At 38.3% G+C, this 25,899-nt stretch overlaps 1 protein-coding gene, 1 non-coding gene and 1 pseudogene across 2 annotated transcripts; all 3 read left to right on the top strand.

Moving 5' to 3' along the window:
• The first annotated feature begins 324 nt into the window (after positions 1–324).
• Positions 325–1,016, top strand: LOC146945856 (uncharacterized). Its single transcript, XM_085748106.1, has 3 exons — positions 325–429; positions 568–776; positions 848–1,016. The coding sequence occupies exons 1-3, from the start codon at positions 325–327 to the stop codon at positions 1,014–1,016; spliced, it is 483 nt and encodes a 160-aa protein (XP_085604232.1).
• A 20,514-nt stretch (positions 1,017–21,530) lies between these two features.
• Positions 21,531–21,637, top strand: LOC146945855 (small nucleolar RNA R71). Its single transcript, XR_015029480.1, has one exon. It is a non-coding gene; the product is annotated as a small nucleolar RNA R71 (small nucleolar RNA).
• Positions 21,638–24,193: 2,556 nt separating this feature from the next.
• Positions 24,194–25,614, top strand: LOC146945854 (uncharacterized; annotated as a pseudogene).
• The last annotated feature ends 285 nt before the right edge of the window (positions 25,615–25,899 follow it).

The following is a 25,899-nucleotide window of genomic DNA, read 5'->3' as shown; positions in this document are numbered from 1 at the left end:
TTGGAAGTTACTTTTTGGTAGCACCTGTCCCACTAACTTGGTAGTTACTCTGAAAAACTCTGACGTGGCTTAAGTGTCTTGGTGTATAACGTAAGCGGGCAATGATGATTTTAAGCTTTGAATGTACTATCTCGCGCCCGTTATGTCATTAATGTTGTGTTTGTTTGTCCCCTTCTGAATTGCAAACGTTTTACTAAAAATACTTAGACAAAAACACACATTACTCACTTCACAACCTACACTTTCTGTTTGTGACTTATTCTTTGCGAAAAATTCATCTTTTTCAATCAAAACCTTAGAACCCTAAAACTCTCTTCAACATCAATGGCATCTTCAAGTTCAGTACCAGAATCATCCATGCAAGAAAAACCTGCTTATGAAATCAGGGGAAGAACAATGTCATTAGAAGAATGGGAACTGAATGTTCAGGTTAAAAATCCTATTGATTTCATCTCTCTTGCTCATCATGGTTGCGAGCTCAAAGCATACTATCATGCTCATGATCTTGATGGTTACTTCACCATGTTGAATGGTCCAACATACATGAACCTGGTAAGGCACTTCTAGGTTAGAGCACAAGTCTACGATCGTAAAGCTGCTCAGTTGGAAATGGATGAGAAAGTTCTGATAGACCCCAGTCTAAAGGGTAAAACAAGAGAAGAAATGGGTTTGGAACCCTTCACCTGCACAGAAATAAGATCAAGCATCATGGGTATTCCGGTGTTTATTTCAAAAGAAGTGATTGCTTGGGTGATTAAAAGAGCATCTGAAGGAAGGTTTGTCAGTGGCTTAGACAACAACAAAACTAGTCTATGGATTGAAAGAGTGAATAAACCATGTTCAACAGTACTAAGAAGGGAAAGTACAGTGATTTGAGCATGGAACATAAGCTGCTCCTGAAGATCCAAAATGAGAATCTTCTACCAAAAGGTGGTGGTGGAGATCAACCCTCACTGGATCATAGAGTGTTTCTGCACTTCTTCATGACCAAGGAGAAGGCAAATGTACCTAAGTGATAGGCCAAACCGCAAGTGCACGGTCTATCAAAGTAATAGTAGTAAGAGAGAGTATCGTTCCGCTAGGGAGTTGTGAATTCAATTAACTTTTAGAGAATGATTAGAAGAGAAGAAATATTATAAAAGAAGGTTTAATTGCTAAAGGTAAATAACAATAATAATAAAGAGCCTTGGGATCGTTGATTCGTCATAATAACAAATCTTTCACTAGACAAGACTTTAACTTCTAATTCCATGGTTTACACCTTAATTTCTAAAGACCGGTTTCCCTTTAGCCCCTCACCTTTCCGATGAAAGTCCGGTGAGAGTTTACTTCTAGTAACCAAGCCTATTTCGCTGACTTGATTTCTAGAAGATGCTTATAAGGATTGAAACTACTTGTGTCTCAATAATTGCAAAGACTATTTCGCTGCCTTTGCAATTATTTTCTAGATTCACTTGTTCCAACATCAAAGCTCCGCTCTCGCTTTATGAATTGATGTTTGGGATGATGGATTAACAATTATCAAACCCTCCACTTTCGCTTCTACAGTTTGATAATGATCAATCCATGTTAAAACGGTGAATCTAAATTAGAAATTACGGTTACATAGAATTAGGGTTAAAGCTTGGTTCGTTAGGATTATGTCATTAGACTTACCCAACAATCCCAAGACAAAGAAGAGTCTACTCACTAATGTTCATTGTAGACATAGAGAAGAAGGAGAAGAAGAATATAAAAACAATAAAGTGAACTTTTATTCCAAGAACAAAAGATGAATGTCTATGATGGAGTGCTACTCTATTTATAGCTTTACAATTGACTTAAAATCTAAGCAACTATAAGGGCTAATCAGTAAAACTACAACAGAGTAACTTGGGCCCGAAGAAAAAGCAGCATAAGAGACTTTGGAGGGTGGCACGGCCGTGCCACATGTTGGCACGGGCCGTGCCAAGCTTCTGACTTGTGGAGATATATTTTTGTCTCCATATTTTCGTATTTTCGCACTGTATTTGCTCCAGTCCTCTTTCTTTTGCTCTAAGACACCTTCCACCATATATTCATTCCTAAAATAAAATAAAAAGCAATTTGTAGTAAAAGATTTAAAAAGGAAATAAATATGCAATAAAATAAAATCAAATCTTAATAAAACTAAACTAAATAATGCATTAAAATAGATTAAATTATGACTCATCACTAAGTACATCTTCAGGCACATGATTAAGACTCTTAGGGAAAGTCAGACAATCAAAAGATGTTGGATTCCCTATGGAAGACTTATTTGAGAAATTCTTCGTCAAGGAGGGCTTCTGAACACTCTCAAGGAGATCAATATCTTTACTGATGCACAACTAGGCACAGTAATTGTTTTATCTTGGTTTTCGGGTGTCAAACATTGATTACGTTTGAACCTTTTTAACCGGTGATATCTTATTTTTTCTTGGGAAGGGAAAAAGTAAGCAAAACCCTTGAGAATCGAGGTCCGGGAGTTGTTTTCGCTACGGGAAGGTGTTAGGCACCCATAACGACTATAGTAACCTATAGGAACCGTCTTTAATTTCTACGCGTGCGCTTTATTTTTAAATGCTATTTTGAAATGTTATTTACACCTAAGAATGTTCTATGTGAAGAATTGGAGGGAGAAAGATGTTTTTGGATTTTTATTTTAGTTGAATTGAAGGAATTTTGTTCCTTGCCTACGTACCCGTTTAAGGGATCAAATCCACCGTAGTTCTCTCTCAAAAAATGTTTTTGTTTTTGTTGGTTGATTTTAAGTTTGAAAATGGAGTTTGAAGAATAGAAAGAGGCCTCAAGGGCATGAGATTAGGAAATTGTGAGGTTGAATTAGTCATTTGCAAAATATGGTCTAAACATGATTATTTTCATTGGATTTTTGATTAAGAAAATAAAAGGAAAAATCAATGGGATGTTGGATCCCAAGGTTTATTTGAAAAATGGTTTGAGTGAAGTTGTTCACATTTGTTTGAAAAATTGATTTTTTCTAAGCATGAATCCTAGGCATTCATCTAAACATACAATCCTAAACATACATCTAAACATGCATATTCTAGCTATTTACCTAAAGTGGTGTGTGTGCATGTGTCGGTGCTTGTGTCGGTGTACATCATTAGAGTCCATTGTCCTTTACATCATACCCTAGATACATTCTATGGCCTCTTTGCCAAGAAATTAAAAGCATAAGAAGAATATTACAAAATTTCCTAAGTGTTTACACTCTAATTTTGATACAAATTAAATTGCAAGAAGGAAATAGAGATGAATATGGGATGAAATAGAGATGCTTATGATGAATATGAAACATGAAATGAAAGGAGTTAGTAGGACATGACAATATCAAAGAAGTGAAGTAAAAGAAATACTAGAATATAAAAGATAGAAAATAAGTGCAAACATGGCTAAAGTTTGTTCATAAAATGCAAGAACCAAGTGACCTATAATTCTCACATTCCAATTACATTTTAAAGGTTTAGAAACAAGTTTTGGAATGGGAATTAAGGCTACATGATTTACTTGACATTTTAAAACAAATTTGGAGCATATTTACATTATTTAACTACTTAATGACTTGTAAGCTAAGTAACCTACCAAAATTCACAATTATGCAACAAAATTAAACACAAACAGTAGCTACAACCCTATGAAGTCAAGTAGTATAGGTCACCAACATTCATCAAGCCATTTGGATTAAAATCAAGCAAAGTTCCACTTATTTTTAGCACAAAATATGACAAAAATAGCAAGAAAATTGACACCTAATTTTTTAACCAATTTTAACATGTGAAAATTATCACAAAATACTACCAAAATATCAAGAAATCTACATGAATTTTTTAGGAATTTTTTAAAGGTTTTTTGGACTAAAAAGTGCAAGAAAATTAATAATTCTAACAAAAATAAGAGAAAAAATACTTCAAATATTTTTCACAGGCTTTAGCACAAAAAAATACCACAAAAATGTTAAAGAAAATATCAAGAACACATAGAAAATGATTTAGGAATTTTTTAAAGGATTTTAGGCAAGGCAGTGGTGTAAAAATCAAAACACAGTGTGAAAATAGCAAAAAAATGAAAGAATACGAAATCAAAAGCAACAATAGGCCCAGGCCCAACGCTAATGCTGGATCTGGACCATCCAGATGCCTCAGGAGCCATTGGATTGATCCAGATCTAGCAAACCCTAGATCCAACGGTGAAAAACCACACAGCATGTGATAGGCTTAAACAAGCACAGATCTGGACTGTACACAAGATCAGGCAGCAAGATCAACGGTCATAAGGGCGAGGGAGCAGGGGAATACAACGCACGCGCGCGCGTAGGAGCGAGCAGGGAGTATATAAGGGAAATCTCTTCCCAAACCCTCATTTGAGAGTTCCCTTTCTCTCTCTAAACAAACTTACTCTCCCTTCTCTCTAGAAATGCTTGGACGGAGAAGAAGAAGACAGAAATTCCGACGCAGCGGCCGACCGGTTTCCGGCGGCGGCGCCACCGCGTCGGAAGGCTTAACTTGCTCTTTTTCTTAAAATTTTTTATGGAATCTGCTTCTCTTCTCCTCCTCTTTTCAGTTTTGCACTCGGATCTTTGAAATCAACTGCGTATTTGTCTAGATCTAAGCAAACATGTACGGAAATGGAATGATTAGTTACCTCTGGATCTGTTTGGATCTTTGAACTCCTGAGCTTTTCTGATGCGTGTTGTTCTTGTTAGGTTGCGAGTTCGTTGAACTTGCAATCTTGTTGCGTTGATTCTGTGATTCTGAGACTTTGCTGGATTTAGTGTTGCAACTGAATTCGAATTCGATCTTTCTTCTTCTCTGGTTCGCTCCAAGCTTCGAGTTCCTCCTCTTCTCTAATCTACATGCGCCTCTGTGATCGGTGCTGGAGTTTGTCACACTTCGTGACGAATTCGCACTTTGAATTGCAGAACTGGTGCGGTTCTTGCTCGATGATGATGATTCTGAGAGCCTCTGCGAATTTCGTCGAACCTCCGTGATGTTCAATCGAATTCGGTTAGGATTCGTCGAATATGGAATCTGTTTTTTTTTTATGAAATGCTTGCTGAAATGGATTTTGTTATGGTTGAATTAGTGAAAATTGATGTGAAATTGAATTGATTCTGAGGATTTTGTGGTGGTTTTGGTGCGGTTAGGGTTGAGGATGAAGATGAATCTTCATCTTGTTCTTGAGGTTTTCTGAATTTTTTTGGTGTTTGATCTGCGTGAAGGAGAGAGAGAAATGTGGAATCTGTTTCTGATTTTTTGCTGAGTTGTTAGCATCTGAATGGCACTGCAATGATTGGAGCCCTTTATAGGCTGCCAAGTGTAGCTTCTGGACCAATAGCATACTGCCACGTGGCACTGGACCTTGTAACAAACTCTTGGACAAATGGACCAATAAGGAACTGACACCTGTACAGACCTAATGACTTGGACAAAAAATGGACTAAAGTGCAAATATTAGAAACTTTAGGACTAAAAAAATAAAATAAAATGAATTAAAATTGGTAATTGGAAAATAACGTAAAGTGGAACGTCTAAAATTGACAAAACGGACTGAAATGAACCAATGGCCTAAATGAGGTACTTTAAAGTACCTCTCTGCCGAAATTTCGTGTGAAATGACCAAAATGCCCCTGGGGGCTAAAACGACTAAAAATGACTCAGATGAAATTTTAAAATGGATTTTTAACAGAGAAATGAGACAAAGACTTATACAAGCAAAATTGAAAGACTCAGAGACAATTTTTAGGATTTAAACAGTGACTTGACACTTGAAATGACCAAAATGCCCCTAGGGGCAAAACTGACCTAAAATGACTTCAAATGCAACTTTTGGAATGGGTTTTGACATAGAATGAAACAGAGACTTGTTCAAACTTTTTGAAAGGACTCAAGCAAATTTTTAAAAGATTGAAAGAAACTTTGACATAGGAAATGACTAAAATGCCCTTACATGTGAATTTTGCAAATGAAATTGAAATGAAGTGCAGAGAAAGATGCAATTGATCAGAGATAGTTCAAATAACTTGAAATGCAAGAAAGGAAAGATTGATTAGTATTTTTAGGTCCAAAATTAGGGTATAACAGCTGCCCCTATTTAAGTTTCTTTGTCCGGAGAGTCATGAGACGAAGTCTTAGAGTTGACGGGACGAAGATACTTAAATATTAACATTTGCACTGTTTTTGGACGTAAAAATACATTTTCAGATTTTCAAAATTATGAATGCTATGCAATATTTGATTATGAATGCAAGACGAACGACTGGAGTCTATGGAACCTATCATGTCACTGGGGATTCAGGTGGACATTGACAGGGTAGACAAACCAGGGAGTAGAAAAGATAGGTACAAGTTGTTCTTTTGGGTCGAACTTGTCACTTGACCAAGGAATACAAAACAAGAGATAGGTGCAAGCTGTTCTTGGGATTGAACTTGGCACTTGACCGGAAACATAGACATATAGGCAGATACAAGTTGTTCTTTGGATCGAACTTGACACTTGGTTGAAAATACAAACAGATAGACAGACACAAACTGCTCTTTTGGATTGAACTGGCTGTTTGGCTGGAGACATAGACAAAAAAGGGTTGATACAAGCTGTTTCTTTGGATCGAACTTGCTTGTTGGATTATCACCACATCATGTGGGAGAGTACAGACTGTTCTCTTAGATCGAACTTGTCGTTTGACCGATAACAAAGCATAAGCTGGGTACAAACTGTTCCTCAGATTGAACTTGCCGTCTGACTGATAACAAGGCATGAGCTGGGTACAAACTGTTCTTCAAATCGAACTTGCCGTTTGTCCGGAAGCATAGGTATATAAGCAGGTACAAGTGGTTCTTTTTTGGATCGAACCTGGCACTTGACCAGTAACAAGATACCAATTGAAAGTCTGGCTTAACAAGATACCAATTGAGGGTAAATTGTTATTGACTTGATTTGGAAATGGACCTGACCATTTTTGTTGGCCCAAGAGTAAATTGAGAGTAGATTGACACTGGTTTGAATTGAAAATTGACATTGAAAGTTGAGATTGAAAGTTGAGATTGAACAGAGACATAGACATAGACATTGGAAATTGGAATTGGATTGAGACATAGACATTGACATTGGATTTGGAGAGTTGCAATTGACATTGAAATTGGATTGGAATTGGATTGGAAATTGACATTGGATATTGTCATTGACATTGGAGATTGACATTGACATTGACATTGACATTGACATTTGACATTGACATTTGACATTGACATTTGACATTGACATTTGGATTGGATTGAAATTGGAATTTGACCTTGACATTGGAGATTGTCATTGGAGATTGTCATTGGAATCGACATTGGAATTGGAAATTGGCATTGGAATTGGAATTGGAGATTGGTAATTGGAGATTGGTAATTGGAGATTGGAAATTGCTTCGAATTTGACAGTTTGACATTGAATTTGGAAATTGCTTCGAATTTGACAGTTGGCATGGTTTGAAATTGAGATTGAAATTGAATTTTGACAGTTGACAGTTGGATATGCAACATGTATGTATGGTATAGCAAGATTATTGGATGTATGAGCACATAAAATGCATGATTATGCATGTATGAATGCTTGAAATGCATGATTGATTGGCAGTTTGACAGAGAAGTTTCACAAAGGCAGACGAAACATTGGAAGATTGGGCACGTAATGGCTCGTGCTGCAACATATTCACAGGGGAAAACCTCTTTTGGAGAGACCGTCGTTGGGAGACGTATCGAAACTATGGCTGAGGGCAATAAAACTTGTAAAGGAGGACCCTTGGAAGGTTCTTGGATACAGGTCGCCGTTGCTAGGCGTGTCAGTGCTGGGTAATCATTGGATGTTCGCATCTGTGGTCAATGCTTTTATATTCTTTTCACTTTTCATTTTCAAACCCCACTTTTGCCTGAACCGCCCTTTCGGGTTTTCGATTCACCGGGGAGTAAAATATTCTTTTCATTGCCCCCATTTTTGCCTGAATTGCCTTCATAGGTTGTCAATCAGCGGGGTGCTCATTTTTGCCTAAGCCGCCCTTTCGGGTTTTCAACTTAGCGAGCTTTTCATTTTCATTTTTCATTTTTTCATTTTCATTCTGTTTTTTCATTCTTGCCATTGACCACAGATCATCCTGGGGAGTAACCTGCTTGTAACATGTATTGAAATAGACATTGACATTCATTTATTCATGCATGTTTCATTGAAATGTACCCTGTTGCTCAGGTTTGCTTTCAAAATAGACAGAAAAAGATGTTTTAGTTTTCAAAGATGTTTGTTTCAGACATTGACATTATCAAAATAGAAAGAAAATGTTTTGTATATAGCATTGAAAATAGGAAGAAAAATAGAGTTTCAAACAAATAGAAAGGCTCAAATTGATGTAGAAGAGTGAAAGTCAGCCAAAGGCATGACTTCACGGATTTACAAAGCTTGGAAAATGGTAATTTTATTGGTTGGTGATACATTGAACACGATGACCGCTACATTTCATAGAAATTTTGAATTCACAAGTACAGAAACCTCTGATGAAGACGATCATTGACAGTTGCAGATGCCCCAAGGGGTGATGGTGATTTGCCAGATATAGTTACTTGTCTTTTATTGTTAACCTCATTTTTGCATGAACCGCCCTTTCGGGTTTTCGGCTCATCGAGGCGCTCATTCTTGCCTGAGTTGCGTACAATCTCAGCGAGCTCTTTCATATTCATTTTTTTTGTCCCTAACTTTTGCCTGGATCGCCCTTTCGGGTTTTCGATCCACCGGAAAGCGCATTTTTGCCTAGGCCGCCCTTTCGGGTTTTCGACCTACCACGCTGTTCTTTTCTTTCTAGACAAAGTATTTCTTGACTATATCGGCGTTAACAGGATTTGGGAGTTCAACACCATCCATGTGTGTAAGAATCAAAGCACCACCAGAGAAAGCCTTCTTGACAACATAAGGACCTTCATAGTTAGGTGTCCACTTGCCCCTTGGGTCGGGTTGCTGACCTATCCTTCTTTTCAATACAAGTTCGCCTTCCTTGAATTCTCGAGGTCGGACTTTCTTGTCAAAAGCATTCTTCATTCGCACTTGATACAACTGTCCATGAGTCATAGCATCCATACGTTTCTCTTCAATCAGATTCAATTGATCGTACCGACTTTGACACCATTCAGCCTCAGTCAACTTTGCTTCCATGATCACTCGAAGAGATGGAATCTCCACTTCCAGAGGGAGAACTGCTTCCATGCCATATACAAGAGAGAAAGGAGTTGCCCCGGTTGAACTGCGCACCGTAGTACGGTAACCATGCAAGGCAAAAGGTAACATTTCATGCCAGTCTTTGTAAGTAGTGACCATCTTCTGAACAATCTTCTTGATGTTCTTATTAGCGGCCTCAACTGCACCATTCATCTGAGGTCTATAAGGAGAAGAGTTGTGATGTTCAATTTTGAATTCTTCACATAAAGCTTGCATCATACTATTGTTCAGATTGGAACCATTGTCAGTGATAATTTTGTTGGGAACACCATATCGACAGATGATGTTATTCTTGATAAACTTGACAACCACTTGCTTGGTCACATTGGCGTAGGAGGCAGCTTCAACCCACTTGGTGAAATAGTCAATCGCCACCAGAATGAAACGATGTCCGTTGGAAGCTTTTGGTTCAATTCTTCCGATCATGTCAATGCCCCACATAGAGAAAGGCCATGGGGAAGATATAACATTGAGAGCATGTGGAGGCACATGAATCTTGTCAGCATAAATTTGGCATTTGTGGCATCTCTTGGCATGTTTGTGGCAATCACGTTCCATAGTTATCCAGTAATAGCCGGCTCTTAACAATTTTCTTGACATGGTATGACCCGAAGCATGGGTCCCAAAGGTACCATCATGTACATCATGCATCAATTTCTCAGCTTCTTGTTTGTCAACACATCTTAACAAGACCATGTCATAGTTCCTCTTGTACAGGATTTCTCCGTCCAGAAGGAATCTACTAGCCCATCGTCTCAGAGTCTTTTTATCCCTGTTGGAAGCACCGGATGGATATTCACGATTCTGCAAGAATTGCTTGATGTTGTAATACCAAGGCTTTTTGTCATTCACATCCTTATCAGCTTGATCTGGCATATTTTCAATGGTAAACACATGAGCGGGTCTATCGAGACGTTGCACTTTGATTACGGGCATGTCATTCCAATGATTGACACGAAACATGGAAGACAAAGTAGCAAGAGCATCGGCCATCTGATTTTCATCCCGAGGGATATGGTGCAGCTCAACCTTGGTAAAGTATGTCAACAGACGTCTTGCATAGTCACGGTATGGGATCAGCTTCTCATGATGAGTCTCCCATTCACCCTTTATCTGATTGATGACAAGTGCAGAATCTCCATAGATGTCAAGGTGTTTGATTCTCAGGTCAAGGGCTTCTTCAATGCCCAAGATGCACGCTTCATATTCAGCTATGTTGTTTGTGCATTCAAAAGTTATTCGAGCAGTGAAAGGAATGTGATGCCCTTGCGGAGTTACAATGATGGCTCCAATTCCTTTACCATAAGCATTAACAGCACCATCAAACACCAATCCCCATTTGCTGTTGGGATCCGGCCCTTCATTGATCAGTGGTTCTTCACAGTCTTTTGCCTTCAGATACATAATCTCCTCATCAGGGAAATCAAACTTAATCGGCTGGTAATCATCAAGAGGTTGACAAGCAAGATGCTCAGCAAGGACGCTTCCTTTGATTGCTTTCTGAGCTTTGTACACAATATCATATTCAGACAACAACATTTGCCAACGTGCAATCTTTCCAGTAACAGCGGGCTTTTCAAAGATGTACTTGATTGGATCCATTCGGGATATCAACCAAGTTGTATGATTCACCATATAATGACGCAGGCGTTTGGCAGCCCAGGCTAGGGCACAACATGTCTTTTCAAGCATTGTATACCGGGTCTCACAGTCGGTGAACTTCTTGCTCAGATAGTAGATAGCATGCTCTTTCTTGCCAGTCTCATCTTGTTGACCGAGAACACAGCCCACTGAATCGTCTAACACTGACAGATACATGATCAAAGGCCTTCCTTCCACTGGTGGGACAAGGATAGGTGGCTCTAACAGGTATTCTTTAATGCTATCAAAAGCTTCCTGACATTCATCATTCCATACAACAGGCTGATTCTTTCTGAGCAATTTGAAAATTGGTCCACAAGTAGTAGTCATGTGAGATATGAATCTTGAAATATAGTTCAGACGTCCGAGGAAACCTCTGACTTGCTTCTCAGTTTGAGGGGCCGGCATCTCTCTGATGGCTCGGACTTTGTCAGGATCAACTTCAATGCCTCTTTGACTGACAATGAAGCCTAGCAACTTTCCAGATCGTACACCGAATGTGCACTTGTTAGGATTCAACCGCAGCTTGTACTTTCTTAGTCTTTCAAACATCTTTTTCAAATACACAACATGCTGCTCTTCATCACTTGACTTTACAATCATATCATCAACATATACTTCAATCTCTTTGTGAATCATATCATGAAACAGAGTGGTCATACCCCTTTGATAGGTAGCACCAGCATTTATCAAGCCGAACGGCATCACTTTATAACAGAACGTTCCCCACGGAGTGATGAAGGACGTCTTTTCTCTATCTTCAGGAGACATTCGTATCTGATTATAACCAGAGAAACCATCCATGAAAGAGAACACTTTGGATTGAGCAGTACTGTCAACAAGCACATCAATATGAGGCAATGGGAAGTTATCTTTTGGACTAGCTTTATTCAGATCTCTGTAATCAACACACATTCGAACTTTCCCATCTTTCTTTGGTACTGGCACGATGTTGGCAATCCACTCAGGATATTCAGCTGTCATGAGGAAACCCGCATCAATTTGCTTCTGCACCTCAGCCTTGATCTTAAGAGCCATGTCTGGACGAGACCTTCTCAATTTCTGTTTGACAGGAGGACATTCAGGTCTTGTCGGTATCCGATGTTCCACAATCTTGGGATCTAGACCCGGCATATCTTCATAGGACCATGCAAAGACATCTGGATAATCATGGAGGAGTTGAATGATCTTCTTTTTCACTTCTGGCTCAAGTGCAGCACCAATCTTGATCTCTCGCTTGTTCTCTTCAGTACCCAGGTTGATAAGCTCAATCTCTTCCTGGTGAGGCTGAATGGCTCTTCTTTCTTGCTCGAGCAGTCGAGTGATCTCATACGGTATCTCTTCATAGTCATTATCCTCATCTTCAGCTTCATATACAGGGAATTCAAAATTTGGAGGAACCATAGGGTCACTGTGTTCAACGGGTTTGTTATGGTTCAATCTGCATAATATGATTGGGATGATTTTTTAGAAAAATGTTTTCTATGCAGATTTTTGAAATTAATAAGAAAAAATACAGATGTTTTGGTTTTTTCTGGCATTACCATTATTTCCAAGAAAAAGGCACTAAAAGTAAAAAAAACAAAGAGTCGTGAGAAAGACGACAACTTTTTATTGATTAACGGCAATGCCGAAACAAACACGCCCTTACAAAGATATCATTTTCGCCTTGGGCAGAGCGAAAGGATTGTTATTTTGAAAACGAAGAAAACATGAGCAACAAGACACATTACATGGAAGCATGCATGACTAAAGGAACATCAATGGCTTCCCAATTTCTCACAGTGCCTCCTGGTATAACAAAAGTAGGCACGTAACCACCTCCAGCAGCATTTTCAGTAATAGCATTGATGAACCCAGCACTGTAGAAAGTTCCCTTTGAAACAGCAGATGTCGGGGAGAATCCAAGGCCTTCTTTACGCTTGTTTTCCAAGATCTGAATCACCTTGCCCCAGCCAGCAGCTTGCCCTGCTTGAACAGCCTTCTGGGCATCTTTCAGTGAGGCCATGCTAGCACCAGCCCTCCGGGGCTCTGCACCCTCAACAGTCAAGCCTTGAAACGATGTCCCTTCAGCGGACCCTGCTTCAACACAAGAGAACGATGATACTTGGCTAACTAGATATGCTTCCTCACCATGCACAGTGACAATCTTACCATTCCTCATGAACTTAAGCTTCTGATGCAAAGTGGATGTGACTGCTCCAGCGTCATGGATCCATGGTCTTCCGAGGAGACAACTGTAGGAAGCATTGATGTCCATAACTTGGAAAGTAATCTGAAACGTCTCAGGACCAATGGTGATTGGCAAGTCTACTTCCCCGAGAACATCTTTGCGGGATCCATCGAAAGCCTTAACCAGATAGCTGCTACCCCTCAGGGAAATTCCATGATGACTTAATTGCCTCAGTGTGGACTCAGGTATTACATTCAACGATGATCCAGTGTCCACCAAAACGTTAGATATCATATCAGACCCACAGTGCACCGAGATATGTAGAGCCAAGTTGTGATGTTTCCCTGCTTCGGGGAGTTCATCACCGAATCCCAAGTTATTGCAAGCAGTAATATTACTCACTATCCCACCAAACTGATCCACCGAGACTTCATGATCAACATAAGCTTGCTCCAGTATCTTCATCAACACTTTCCTGTGAGTTTCTGAGCTCAGGAGCAGAGACAAGATGGATATCTTTGATGGAGTCTGCAGCAGCTGGTCAACAATCTTGTAGTCACTCTTTTTGATAAGCCTCAGAATTTCGTCCAGATTAAACTCTTCAATGGGCTGGCCCGAGGGGCTGGCATTCTCTTCCTCAAGGTTAGCCATGTTTCTTCTCTTGTACAATCTTGTCTGATGAACTCTATCTGGTTGGTAAACTTGGCGAGCACGAGCCACTTTTCAGACTGTGGCGGACAAAACCAGGAGACAATGAGGACGGGAAGCCATCTGTGACCGATGAATGATGCATATGATGCATGATATGCAAATGCGAAAAGACTCTTTTTTGTCAGAGGACTTCTTCAAAGTGGTTGTGAACATCACGGAAAAACACGGTTTTATTTGAAAATCTTGAGCAAAACTAAAAGTTTAGTTGAGATGGTATCACTTGGCGTTCACATCCGTGATGTTCAAAAGATGACTTGTCTAAGTCCTCCGATAAATGCATGGAAAAAAGTTTATGCATGTATGCATGTATGCATGAATGCATGATTATGTTCAAGTTCGGAGAAAACATGGTGGGTTTGAAGTTCAAAGTCGAGGAGTCATGGGTGGACACGGTGTCCGGTGAAACTATGGTTTTAGGATAATAGTAACCGGGTTCTAAAAAGGTCCCCAAGTTGCAACCTCTCCGACGTATCTCATGGTGCCACGAGACAACACTCGCGCCATGATTATACGTAAGAAGGTCTAGCTTGAGTGTAGTATCGCGTGACGACTAAAACTCGAGACGACACTCGGTTTAGCCTCCGCACTACGTCCTAGAAAATGGCCATGGATGGGTTTGGTTATCTACGGTTCATAGCGTCATAGAACAATTAGAAGCAAAGTGCCTAAACGCGACGACACGCGCCGACAACATCACCCCCAAAATGCCTCAGCTATGTGGGATTGATCGCATAATCCAAAACACGAGGCAACCCCCGGAATGAATTGTCGATTATATCCCTCCTAAATCCTAAGTTCACTCAGCCCGGGTGCAGGACTTTTGATATTCTCACCCCACACGTTTGCAAGAAATTAAACATTTAATCACATAGGAAAGCAAGTAAAGGAAGCAATAAGTAAAAATACAAGCGCAAGCGTGGAAATAAAGACTAGGCGTAACTCTCGAATCTCCCCAGTGAAGTCGCCAGCTGTTTTATCTTGGTTTTCGGGTGTCAAACATTGATTACGTTTGAACCTTTTTAACCGGTGATATCTTATTTTTTCTTGGGAAGGGAAAAAGTAAGCAAAACCCTTGAGAATCGAGGTCCGGGAGTTGTTTTCGCTACGGGAAGGTGTTAGGCACCCATAACGACTATAGTAACCTATAGGAACCGTCTTTAATTTCTACGCGTGCGCTTTATTTTTAAATGCTATTTTGAAATGTTATTTACACCTAAGAATGTTCTATGTGAAGAATTGGAGGGAGAAGGATGTTTTTGGATTTTTATTTTAGTTGAATTGAAGGAATTTTGTTCCTTGCCTACGTACCCGTTTAAGGGATCAAATCCACCGTAGTTCTCTCTCAAAAAATGTTTTTGTTTTTGTTGGTTGATTTTAAGTTTGAAAATGGAGTTTGAAGAATAGAAAGAGGCCTCAAGGGCATGAGATTAGGAAATTGTGAGGTTGAATTAGTCATTTGCAAAATATGGTCTAAACATGATTATTTTCATTGGATTTTTGATTAAGAAAATAAAAGGAAAAATCAATGGGATGTTGGATCCCAAGGTTTATTTGAAAAATGGTTTGAGTGAAGTTGTTCACATTTGTTTGAAAAATTGATTTTTTCTAAGCATGAATCCTAGGCATTCATCTAAACATACAATCCTAAACATACATCTAAACATGCATATTCTAGCTATTTACCTAAAGTGGTGTGTGTGCATGTGTCGGTGCTTGTGTCGGTGTACATCATTAGAGTCCATTGTCCTTTACATCATACCCTAGATACATTCTATGGCCTCTTTGCCAAGAAATTAAAAGCATAAGAAGAATATTACAAAATTTCCTAAGTGTTTACACTCTAATTTTGATACAAATTAAATTGCAAGAAGGAAATAGAGATGAATATGGGATGAAATAGAGATGCTTATGATGAATATGAAACATGAAATGAAAGGAGTTAGTAGGACATGACAATATCAAAGAAGTGAAGTAAAAGAAATACTAGAATATAAAAGATAGAAAATAAGTGCAAACATGGCTAAAGTTTGTTCATAAAATGCAAGAACCAAGTGACCTATAATTCTCACATTCCAATTACATTTTAAAGGTTTAGAAACAAGTTTTGGAATGGGAATTAAGGCTACATGATTTACTTGACATTTTAAAACAAATTTGGAGCATATTTACATTATTTAACTACTTAATGACTTGTAAGCTAAGTAACCTACCAAAATTCACAATTATGCAACAAAATTAAACACAAACAGTAGCTACAACCCTATGAAGTCAAGTAGTATAGGTCACCAACATTCATCAAGCCATTTGGATTAAAATCAAGCAAAGTTCCACTTATTTTTAGCACAAAATATGACAAAAATAGCAAGAAAATTGACACCTAATTTTTTAACCAATTTTAACATGTGAAAATTATCACAAAATACTACCAAAATATCAAGAAATCTACATGAATTTTTTAGGAATTTTTTAAAGGTTTTTTGGACTAAAAAGTGCAAGAAAATTAATAATTCTAACAAAAATAAGAGAAAAAATACTTCAAATATTTTTCACAGGCTTTAGCACAAAAAAATACCACAAAAATGTTAAAGAAAATATCAAGAACACATAGAAAATGATTTAGGAATTTTTTAAAGGATTTTAGGCAAGGCAGTGGTGTAAAAATCAAAACACAGTGTGAAAATAGCAAAAAAATGAAAGAATACGAAATCAAAAGCAACAATAGGCCCAGGCCCAACGCTAATGCTGGATCTGGACCATCCAGATGCCTCAGGAGCCATTGGATTGATCCAGATCTAGCAAACCCTAGATCCAACGGTGAAAAACCACACAGCATGTGATAGGCTTAAACAAGCACAGATCTGGACTGTACACAAGATCAGGCAGCAAGATCAACGGTCATAAGGGCGAGGGAGCAGGGGAATACAACGCACGCGCGCGCGTAGGAGCGAGCAGGGAGTATATAAGGGAAATCTCTTCCCAAACCCTCATTTGAGAGTTCCCTTTCTCTCTCTAAACAAACTTACTCTCCCTTCTCTCTAGAAATGCTTGGACGGAGAAGAAGAAGACAGAAATTCCGACGCGGCGGCCGGCCGGTTTCCGGCGGCGGCGCCACCGCGTCGGAAGGCTTAACTTGCTCTTTTTCTTAAAAAATTTTATGGAATCTGCTTCTCTTCTCCTCCTATTTTCAGTTTTGCACTCGGATCTTTGAAATCAACTGCGTATTTGTCTTGATCTAAGCAAACATGTACGGAAATGGAATGATTAGTTACCTCTGGATCTGTTTGGATCTTTGAACTCCTGGGCTTTTCTGATGCGTGTTGTTCTTGTTAGGTTGCGAGTTCGTTGAACTTGCAATCTTGTTGCGTTGATTCTGTGATTCTGAGACTTTGCTGGATTTAGTGTTGCAACTGAATTCGAATTCGATCTTTCTTCTTCTCTGGTTCGCTCCAAGCTTCGAGTTCCTCCTCTTCTCTAATCTACATGCGCCTCTGTGATCGGTGCTGGAGTTTGTCACACTTCGTGACGAATTCGCACTTTGAATTGCAGAACTGGTGCGGTTCTTGCTCGATGATGATGATTCTGAGAGCCTCTGCGAATTTCGTCGAACCTCCGTGATGTTCAATCGAATTCGGTTAGGATTCGTCGAATCTGGAATCTGTTTTTTTTTTATGAAATGCTTGCTGAAATGGATTTTGTTATGGTTGAATTAGTGAAAATTGATGTGAAATTGAATTGATTCTGAGGATTTTGTGGTGGTTTTGGTGCGGTTAGGGTTGAGGATGAAGATGAATCTTCATCTTGTTCTTGAGGTTTTCTGAATTTTTTTGGTGTTTGATCTGCGTGAAGGAGAGAGAGAAATGTGGAATCTGTTTCTGATTTTTTGCTGAGTTGTTAGCATCTGAATGGCACTGCAATGATTGGAGCCCTTTATAGGCTGCCAAGTGTAGCTTCTGGACCAATAGCATACTGCCACGTGGCACTGGACCTTGTAACAAACTCTTGGACAAATGGACCAATAAGGAACTGACACCTGTACAGACCTAATGACTTGGACAAAAAATGGACTAAAGTGCAAATATTAGAAACTTTAGGACTAAAAAAATAAAATAAAATGAATTAAAATTGGTAATTGGAAAATAACGTAAAGTGGAACGTCTAAAATTGACAAAACGGACTGAAATGAACCAATGGCCTAAATGAGGTACTTTAAAGTACCTCTCTGCCGAAATTTCGTGTGAAATGACCAAAATGCCCCTGGGGGCTAAAACGACTAAAAATGACTCAGATGAAATTTTAAAATGGATTTTTAACAGAGAAATGAAACAAAGACTTATACAAGCAAAATTGAAAGACTCAGAGACAATTTTTAGGATTTAAACAGTGACTTGACACTTGAAATGACCAAAATGCCCCTAGGGGCAAAACTGACCTAAAATGACTTCAAATGCAACTTTTGGAATGGGTTTTGACATAGAATGAAACAGAGACTTATTCAAACTTTTTGAAAGGACTCAAGCAAATTTTTAAAAGATTGAAAGAAACTTTGACATAGGAAATGACTAAAATGCCCTTACATGTGAATTTTGCAAATGAAATTGAAATGAAGTGCAGAGAAAGATGCAATTGATCAGAGATAGTTCAAATAACTTGAAATGCAAGAAAGGAAAGATTGATTAGTATTTTTAGGTCCAAAATTAGGGTATAACAGTAATAGGCAAAGTGATCAATTGCAGTACTTTTATGCACATGAACCTGATCACAAAAGAACAATACACTGAACTCAGCACTGATCTAAAGGAGTCATCAACTGTATCTGACCTGATGAATGGCTTTCCTCCTATATGCAAGGAAGATCCTTTAGAAGTAAGAGTCAACTTCATTCTGGATCACTATGAGAAAACAGGAAAGACAATCAAGCTCAGTGACATTCCTGACACTATGTATGGTGGTGCTCTGCCAGTAGCTAAAAGAAGGAAATCCAAGAAGAGAACAATCACTGAAGCTGAGGATATCGAAGAAGATCCTGAATCACTTCCCAAGAGAGCTAAGAAGGAAAAGAGAGACTCTCAGAAGCAAGATATTGGTCCTGCTGTGCCATGCATTTAAGAAGAAGCCCAGGGCTTAGAACCTGCTGAAGTTCTTCACAAGAGGACAAGGAGTGGCAAAACAGCTGAATCCTCACAATCTCTGCCTGCTCAACCTTCAATTCCTAAGAAGAAAAGAAAGCATGCTGTCAGGAAACTAAAGGTAGCAGACTATGTGATGGAAGAAGAAGAGCAGATTGAAGCTACTACTAATCTACTAACCATAGAGGTTAAGAGAAAGAAGGCTGAAGATGCTGCTACACTTCAGAAGGCTTTGGAACTTGCAAAAGAGAAAGAAGAAGAAGAAGAAGAAGAAGAAGAAGAAGAAGAAGAAGAAGAAGAAGAAGAAGAAGAAGAAGAAGAAGAAGAAGAAGAAGAAGAAGGTTCACAATTTTATTGAGGTCCACAAGGTGAACTTTGGAGGTGAAGGTGTTGGATCATGTTTCAGAGCATTTGATTGTTTTATTCATTTATTCGATTGCCCCTTTTTGACATTGTTTCTTAACACCTTGTCTTTGTAGGTCGGTGCTTGTTCTTTGAACTTTGGTTTGCATCCATGCCCTCCGTTCATCATTATAGCTTCCACCGACTTCTTGTTCATGGTGCAAGTTTGCACCTACCTCCGCTTCATCACCACCATCATCACCATCATCTTGTACCTGTGGGTTAGTACCAACATAAAGCAAATTTTCCACCACCTTCGGATTAGAGATGTCCGGATTGGGTAGAATAATCAAACAATAAGCTCTAATAATTCTCCATTCATATTGGTAATTGTGAGTAGGGTCATGAGTTCTAAGGAAGGACAAAGTAGTGATAGTATATAAGTCTATATAATAATTCCCTCTATCCTCTTGGTCCCTTGATTCACACTCACCCCAAACTTCCTAGCATTAAAAGTGATGATTCCACCTACCACTATATCACCTATATCATCCGGTTTCTTTGTATCAATTGAAACAAGATAATCAAGCAAATAATAGTAAATGATAAAATGGTGGTTATAAAGCATATCCCACAACATAAATAGTTCATCAGTCCTCATCATCCCTACCTCTTTCCTATATCCATAACATTAACATCATGATATATACAAGCAGAAATAAATTTAGAGATAAGAGATTTATACCTACTCCTTTGCTTGTCATCTTTAAAAAGGATGCCATGGTTGCGGAGTGTTGATTTCTTCCTCCCTGCATCATCATCCGAGCAAACAATCTTCTTCCCTAATTTTTTTTTAAATGTTTTTTTATTTATTATTATTTTTTAAAAAAAAAAAAATCTTAGGCACGGCCGTGCCTAGCTTCTGACTTGGGCACAACTTTTTTTTTTTCTAAATTTTTTTTTTTCAATTTTTTTTTCTTTTTTTCTTTTTCTTTGCATCATCTTGGACAAGTACCTACAAAACAAATTTAAACAACACAAAACAAACAAAATGAAAGCAATAAAAGTCATGGGTTGCCTCCCACGAAGCGCTCGTTTAGAGTCATTAGCTTGACGGTTAGAAAGTTGTTTAACTATCCTATACCCAATCTTTCAGAAAGGGATAATGACATCAAACTGACATTCTCTCCCAAATCACACATGGTTTTCTCAAAGTTTTCAGATCCTATGACACAAGGTATGGAAAAACTTTCTAGATTCTTAAGTTTAGGTGGCAATTTGTTTGGAAGTATTTCAATAAAATTCCTAAACTGGTCATCTAACTTTGATTTAACAAAACCTTGTGTTAAGGGAATTGTAGGCTCATGAGATGGTGAAACGAATGGCTTTTCATTCTCTCCTATGGATTTCTCACCTTGAGGCTCATCACTCCCTATCTCTCCTTCATTGTTCTTAACTTTTACAACGGGGTCCTCTAATTGTTTACCATCCCTAAGGGTAATAACACTTATACGGTCTTTGGGGTTGGTTTCGGTTTGGCCTAGAAGGACTTTAGAGGTAGGAGAGGAAGCAGCCGCTTGTTGGGCTACTTGAGAGATTTGAGTCTCTAGCAATATTTGGTGAGTAGAAATGGAGTCTTCTTTCTATGTAAGTTTGGCAAGAGAGTCCTTCAAAAATTCAGTTTGATTTTTAAGCTCTTGGAGCTGCTCGGATTGATTTATCAAATAATTTTCTAAAAAAAGTTCCAAGCTGGATTTTTGAGGGACTCTTTGGTTGTTTGCATAACTGGGTGGTGGTGTTTGTTGTCCAAATTTTTTTTGAGGGGTTTAAAAAAAAATTGGTTGTTTCTAAACCCTTGATTATATTGAGCATAGCTTACTTGCTCAGGACTTCTAACAACACTACCTAGTTGGCAATCAATGCCAATATGGCCAAATACACCACAAATTTTACAAAAAGGAGATGCAGAAGAAGAAGAAGAGATGGCACTAACATTTATTTTTTGAAATTTTTAGGTTAATGCATCAATCTTAACGGCAAGGTGATCATAGTTAGAGACTTCATACATACCTGCCTCCTTTTTGGAGGGTGAAGATCTAGTGATGGCTCTCTCGTCGGTCCACTTGTAATGATTTTGAGCCATGTCTTCAATCAAGGCGTATGCTTCTGTGTAATTCTTGTTCATTAAATCTCCACCTGCAGCTGCATCAACATAAATTTTTGTGGTATACAAAAGACCATTATAAAAAATGTGAATAATAAGCCAATTCTTTAAACCATGATGGGGACAAAGTCTAAGCATTTCTTTGAAACGCTCACACGCATCGTAAAGAGATTCACCATCTTTTTGAGTGAATTGTGTGATTTGAATCCTTAATTGGACGGTTTTAAAATAGGGAAAAAATCGGGCAAGAAAAACTTGCCTCATTTGTTGCCATGAAAAGATAGAACCAATTTCCAATGAATGAAACCAAGCACTAGCTCTACCCCCTAAGGAAAAAGGAAAGAGGTGCAGCCTTACGGCCTCTTGGTTTGCATTCAAGGTTCCACTGAGTCTTAAAAAAATTAAAATATGAAAATTCGGATCCTCAGTGGGTGATCCGGAAAATTAATTTTGCTGCACTAACTGAATAAGTGCATGTTCTATTTCAAAATTGTCCTCAACCGTTGGGTACACAATAGCATCGTATGATTCATTTGAAGATGGGATTGCATACTCTTTGAGAGTGCCTTCCTCAGCCATATCTTTATTATTTTATGTTTCCCAAGAAGTTAAAGGGAAAAGAAGAAATAGAAAAAGAAAGAAGGAAAGAGAAAAATAAAAAATAATAAAATATTCTTTCCCTTTTTATTAGATTTTTTATTTTATTTATGGATATATATATATATATATATATATATATATATATATTTAAGAAAGAAATATAAAAAGAAAAACAATAAAATAAAATAATGAAAAAGATTTTTTTTTTAGTCTAATCGTAAAAAAAAAAGTTAATCAAATTGCAGCAACTCCCCGGCAACGGCGCCAAAAACCTGATAGGCCAAACCGCAAGTGCACGGTCTATCGAAGTAATAGTAGTAAGAGAGAGTATCGTTCCGCTAGGGAGTTCTGAATTCAATTAACTTTTAGAGAATGATTAGAAGAGAAGAAATATTATAAAAGGAGGTTTAATTGCTAAAGGTAAATAACAATAATAATAAAGAGTCTTGGGATCGTTGGTTCGTCATAATAACAAATCTTTCACTAGACAAGACTTTAACTTCTAATTCCATGGTTTACACCTTAATTTCTAAAGACCGGTTTCCCTTTAGCCCCTCACCTTTCCGATGAAAGTTCGGTGAGAGTTTACTTCTAGTAACCAAGCCTATTTCGCAGACTTGATTTCTAGAAGATGCTTATAAGGATTGAAACTATTTGTGTCTCAATAATTGCAAAGACTATTTCGCTGCCTTTGCAATTATTGTCTAGATTCACTTGTTCCAACATCAAAGCTCCGCTCTCGCTTTATGAATTGATGTTTGGGATGATGGATTAACAATTATCAAACCCTCCACTTTCGCTTCTACAGTTTGATAATGGTTAATCCATGTTAAAACGGTGAATCTAAATTAGAAATTACGATTACATAGAATTAGGGTTAAAGCTTGGTTCGTTAGGATTATGTCATTAGACTTACCCAACAATCCCAAGACAAAGAAGAGTCTACTCACTAATGTTCATTGTATACATAGAGAAGAAGGAGAAGAAGAATATAAAAACAATAAAGTGAACTTTTATTCCAAGAACAAAAGATGAATGTTTATGATGGAGTGCTACTCTATTTATAGCTTTACAATTGACTTAAAATCTAAGCAACTATAAGGGCTAATCAGTAAAACTACAACAAAGTAACTTGGGCCCGAAGAAAAAGCACCAGAAGAGACTTTGGAGGGTGGCACGGCCGTGCCACATGTTGGCACGGGCCGTGCCAAGCTTCAGACTTGTGGAGATATATTTTTGTCTCCATATTTTCGTATTTTCGCACTGTATTTGCTCCAGTCCTCTTTCTTTTGCTCCAAGACACCTTCCACCATATATTCGTTCCTAAAAGAAAATAAAAAACAATTTGTAGTAAAAGATTTAAAAAGGAAATAAATATGCAATAAAATAAAATCAAATCTTAATAAAACTAAACTAAATAATGCATTAAAATAGACTAAATTATGACTCATCACTAAGTACATCTTCAGGCACATGATTAAGACTCTTAGGGAAAGTCAGACAATCAAAAGATGCTGGATTCCCTATGGAAGACTTATTTGAGAAATTCTTCGTCAAGGAGGGCTTCTGAACACTCTCAAGGAGATCAATATCTTTACTGATGCACAACTAGGCACAGTAATAGGCAAAGTGATCAATTGCAGTACTTTTATGCACATGAACCTGATCACAAAAGAACAATACACTGAACTCAGCACTGATCTGAAGGAGTCATCAGCTGTATCTAACCTGATGAATGGCTTTCCTCCTATATGCAAGGAAGATCCTTTAGAAGTAAGAGTCAACTTCATTCTGGATCACTATGAGAAAACAGGAAAGACAATCAAGCTCAGTGACATTCCTGACACTATGTATGGTGGTGCTCTGCCTGTAGCTAAAAGAAGGAAATCCAAGAAGAGAACAATCACTGAAGCTGAGTATATCGAAGAAGATCCTGAATCACTTCCCAAGAGAGCTAAGAAGGAAAAGAGAGACTCTCAGAAGCAAGATATTGGTCCTGTTGTGCCATGCATTTAAGAAGAAGCCCAAGACTTAGAACCTGCTGAAGTTCTTCACAAGAGGACAAGGAGTGGCAAAACAGCTGAATCCTCACAATCTCTGCCTGCTCAACCTTCAATTTCTAAGAAGAAAAGAAAGCATGCTGTCAGGAAACTAAAGGTAGCAGACTATGTGATGGAAGAAGAAGAAGAGCAGATTGAAGCTACTACTGATCTACTAACCATAGAGGTTAAGAGAAAGAAGGCTGAAGATGCTGCTACACTTCAGAAGGCTTTGGAACTTGCAAAAGAGATTGAAGTTCCTGCTTCGAGCATTGTAAGAAAAGATGCTGGTGCAATTGCTCAAGAAGTAATCAAAGCTACTGAAGAAGTACAAGAGATGGTAGCAATTGAAGCTGGAAGTTGGTGCTAGCTGGTGGTCAAGAGGAAGTCCAAAGAGAGGATGACAGGACAGAAGCAGATGCTTCAGAAGCTTCTCCAGGTAATATTGATTCTCTTCACACTGCTAATATTATAGAAATAGAATCTAGTTCGACCTCAGCCTCACACTCAACCTCTATCTCAACCTCCTCAGACTTAGATGATGTTCCCTTAAGCCAAATCTATTCAACAATAAACAAAGGCCTTTCATCATCTATCAAACACCAGAAAAAGTCTGCTAATGAGGAATTTGTGTCTGTGTATCCACAAATACTGCAAAGTATAGGTGAAATTTCCCAAATGAGAATTGATGTTTGTGCTAGGTTACCTGCTGATCACCCTTTTCAACCATCATTCATTCAGCCTCTTCAATCTATTCATGCTGATGCAGAGGGTGTAACTGAACCAGCAGTACCTGAGTCTATTAATCATGAATCATCATCATCTCATCCCAAACCAACTACTCAAACTTCTGACTCAACTGTTCTGGATGAATTGATTAATCATTGTTCAGGAGATCTACCAGGTTTTGAGCCTAATCTAGAAAGAGCCTCTGAAGTAGCTTCTGAGGAAGTCACTTTAGAAAGCCCCCAACAACAAGCACCAAAGTTAAAAATGGACTCAATAACCTACACAGATATTATCATTCACCTTGAACAACTTCCATATCATCTCAATGCAACTAACTCAAACATATCCTTCGGCATTACATTAAGAAATTTGGCCAAGAAAAGACAATCTGTTCCTGAACAATCTGTTCTTGAACAACATGTTCCTGAATAAGTCTTTGTTGATCAACTTGAATCTCAAACTGAACCTGATCTACCATCTGAGACCAATACTGTTTTTGCTGAACCTAACCTACCTTCATCTTCAAACCAAGCCATTCTAGCTTGTACTCCTGCCAGAACTACAAATGGCCCTTCTCCACCCACCCTGTTTCTAGATTCTACTATATTAGCAGATGTGTGTGAGAACATTTTTCAGGAGCTGAACAAGTTAATTGCAGCAAGAAATAACTTGGTTCATGAAGAAAGCTATAAGAAGCAATGGAGGAGATTGAGAGAAAAAGTTAATTTTGTCATGTCTGAACTTCAAAGATCATCTCTTGATGCTCAGGATATTGCACAAAACAACTTCCAGGATTGGTTAAGAGTCAGCAGAACTCAAGAGTAGACTCAACTGTGCATAACAGGCAGGAATGCTTTTGATGTCATTCCTTCTTGTGTTCATCCTAAGGAGCTGGATCTCTCATGGTTAACCAAGATAAATTTCAAGTCGCCTTTACAGAGTTGGAATTGGTGCAAAGGAATTCTATACTGGAAAAAGAAAACAAGCAGTTAAGGAAAGAAGCAAGGATTAGAGAAGAAAATCTGATCAGAAGCAATGAAGCCTTCAAAGAGGAAGTGAAGCAGCAAGCAGAGACTACAAACAAGATGCTCAAAGAGATGATGGAGATGT

The sequence above is a fragment of the Medicago sativa genome, chromosome 2 (assembly GCF_051527215.1).
Source record: "Medicago sativa cultivar Bolivia chromosome 2, Bolivia_mono, whole genome shotgun sequence".
NCBI lineage: Eukaryota > Viridiplantae > Streptophyta > Magnoliopsida > Fabales > Fabaceae > Medicago > Medicago sativa.
This window is presented reverse-complemented; position numbering and strand designations above follow the sequence as displayed.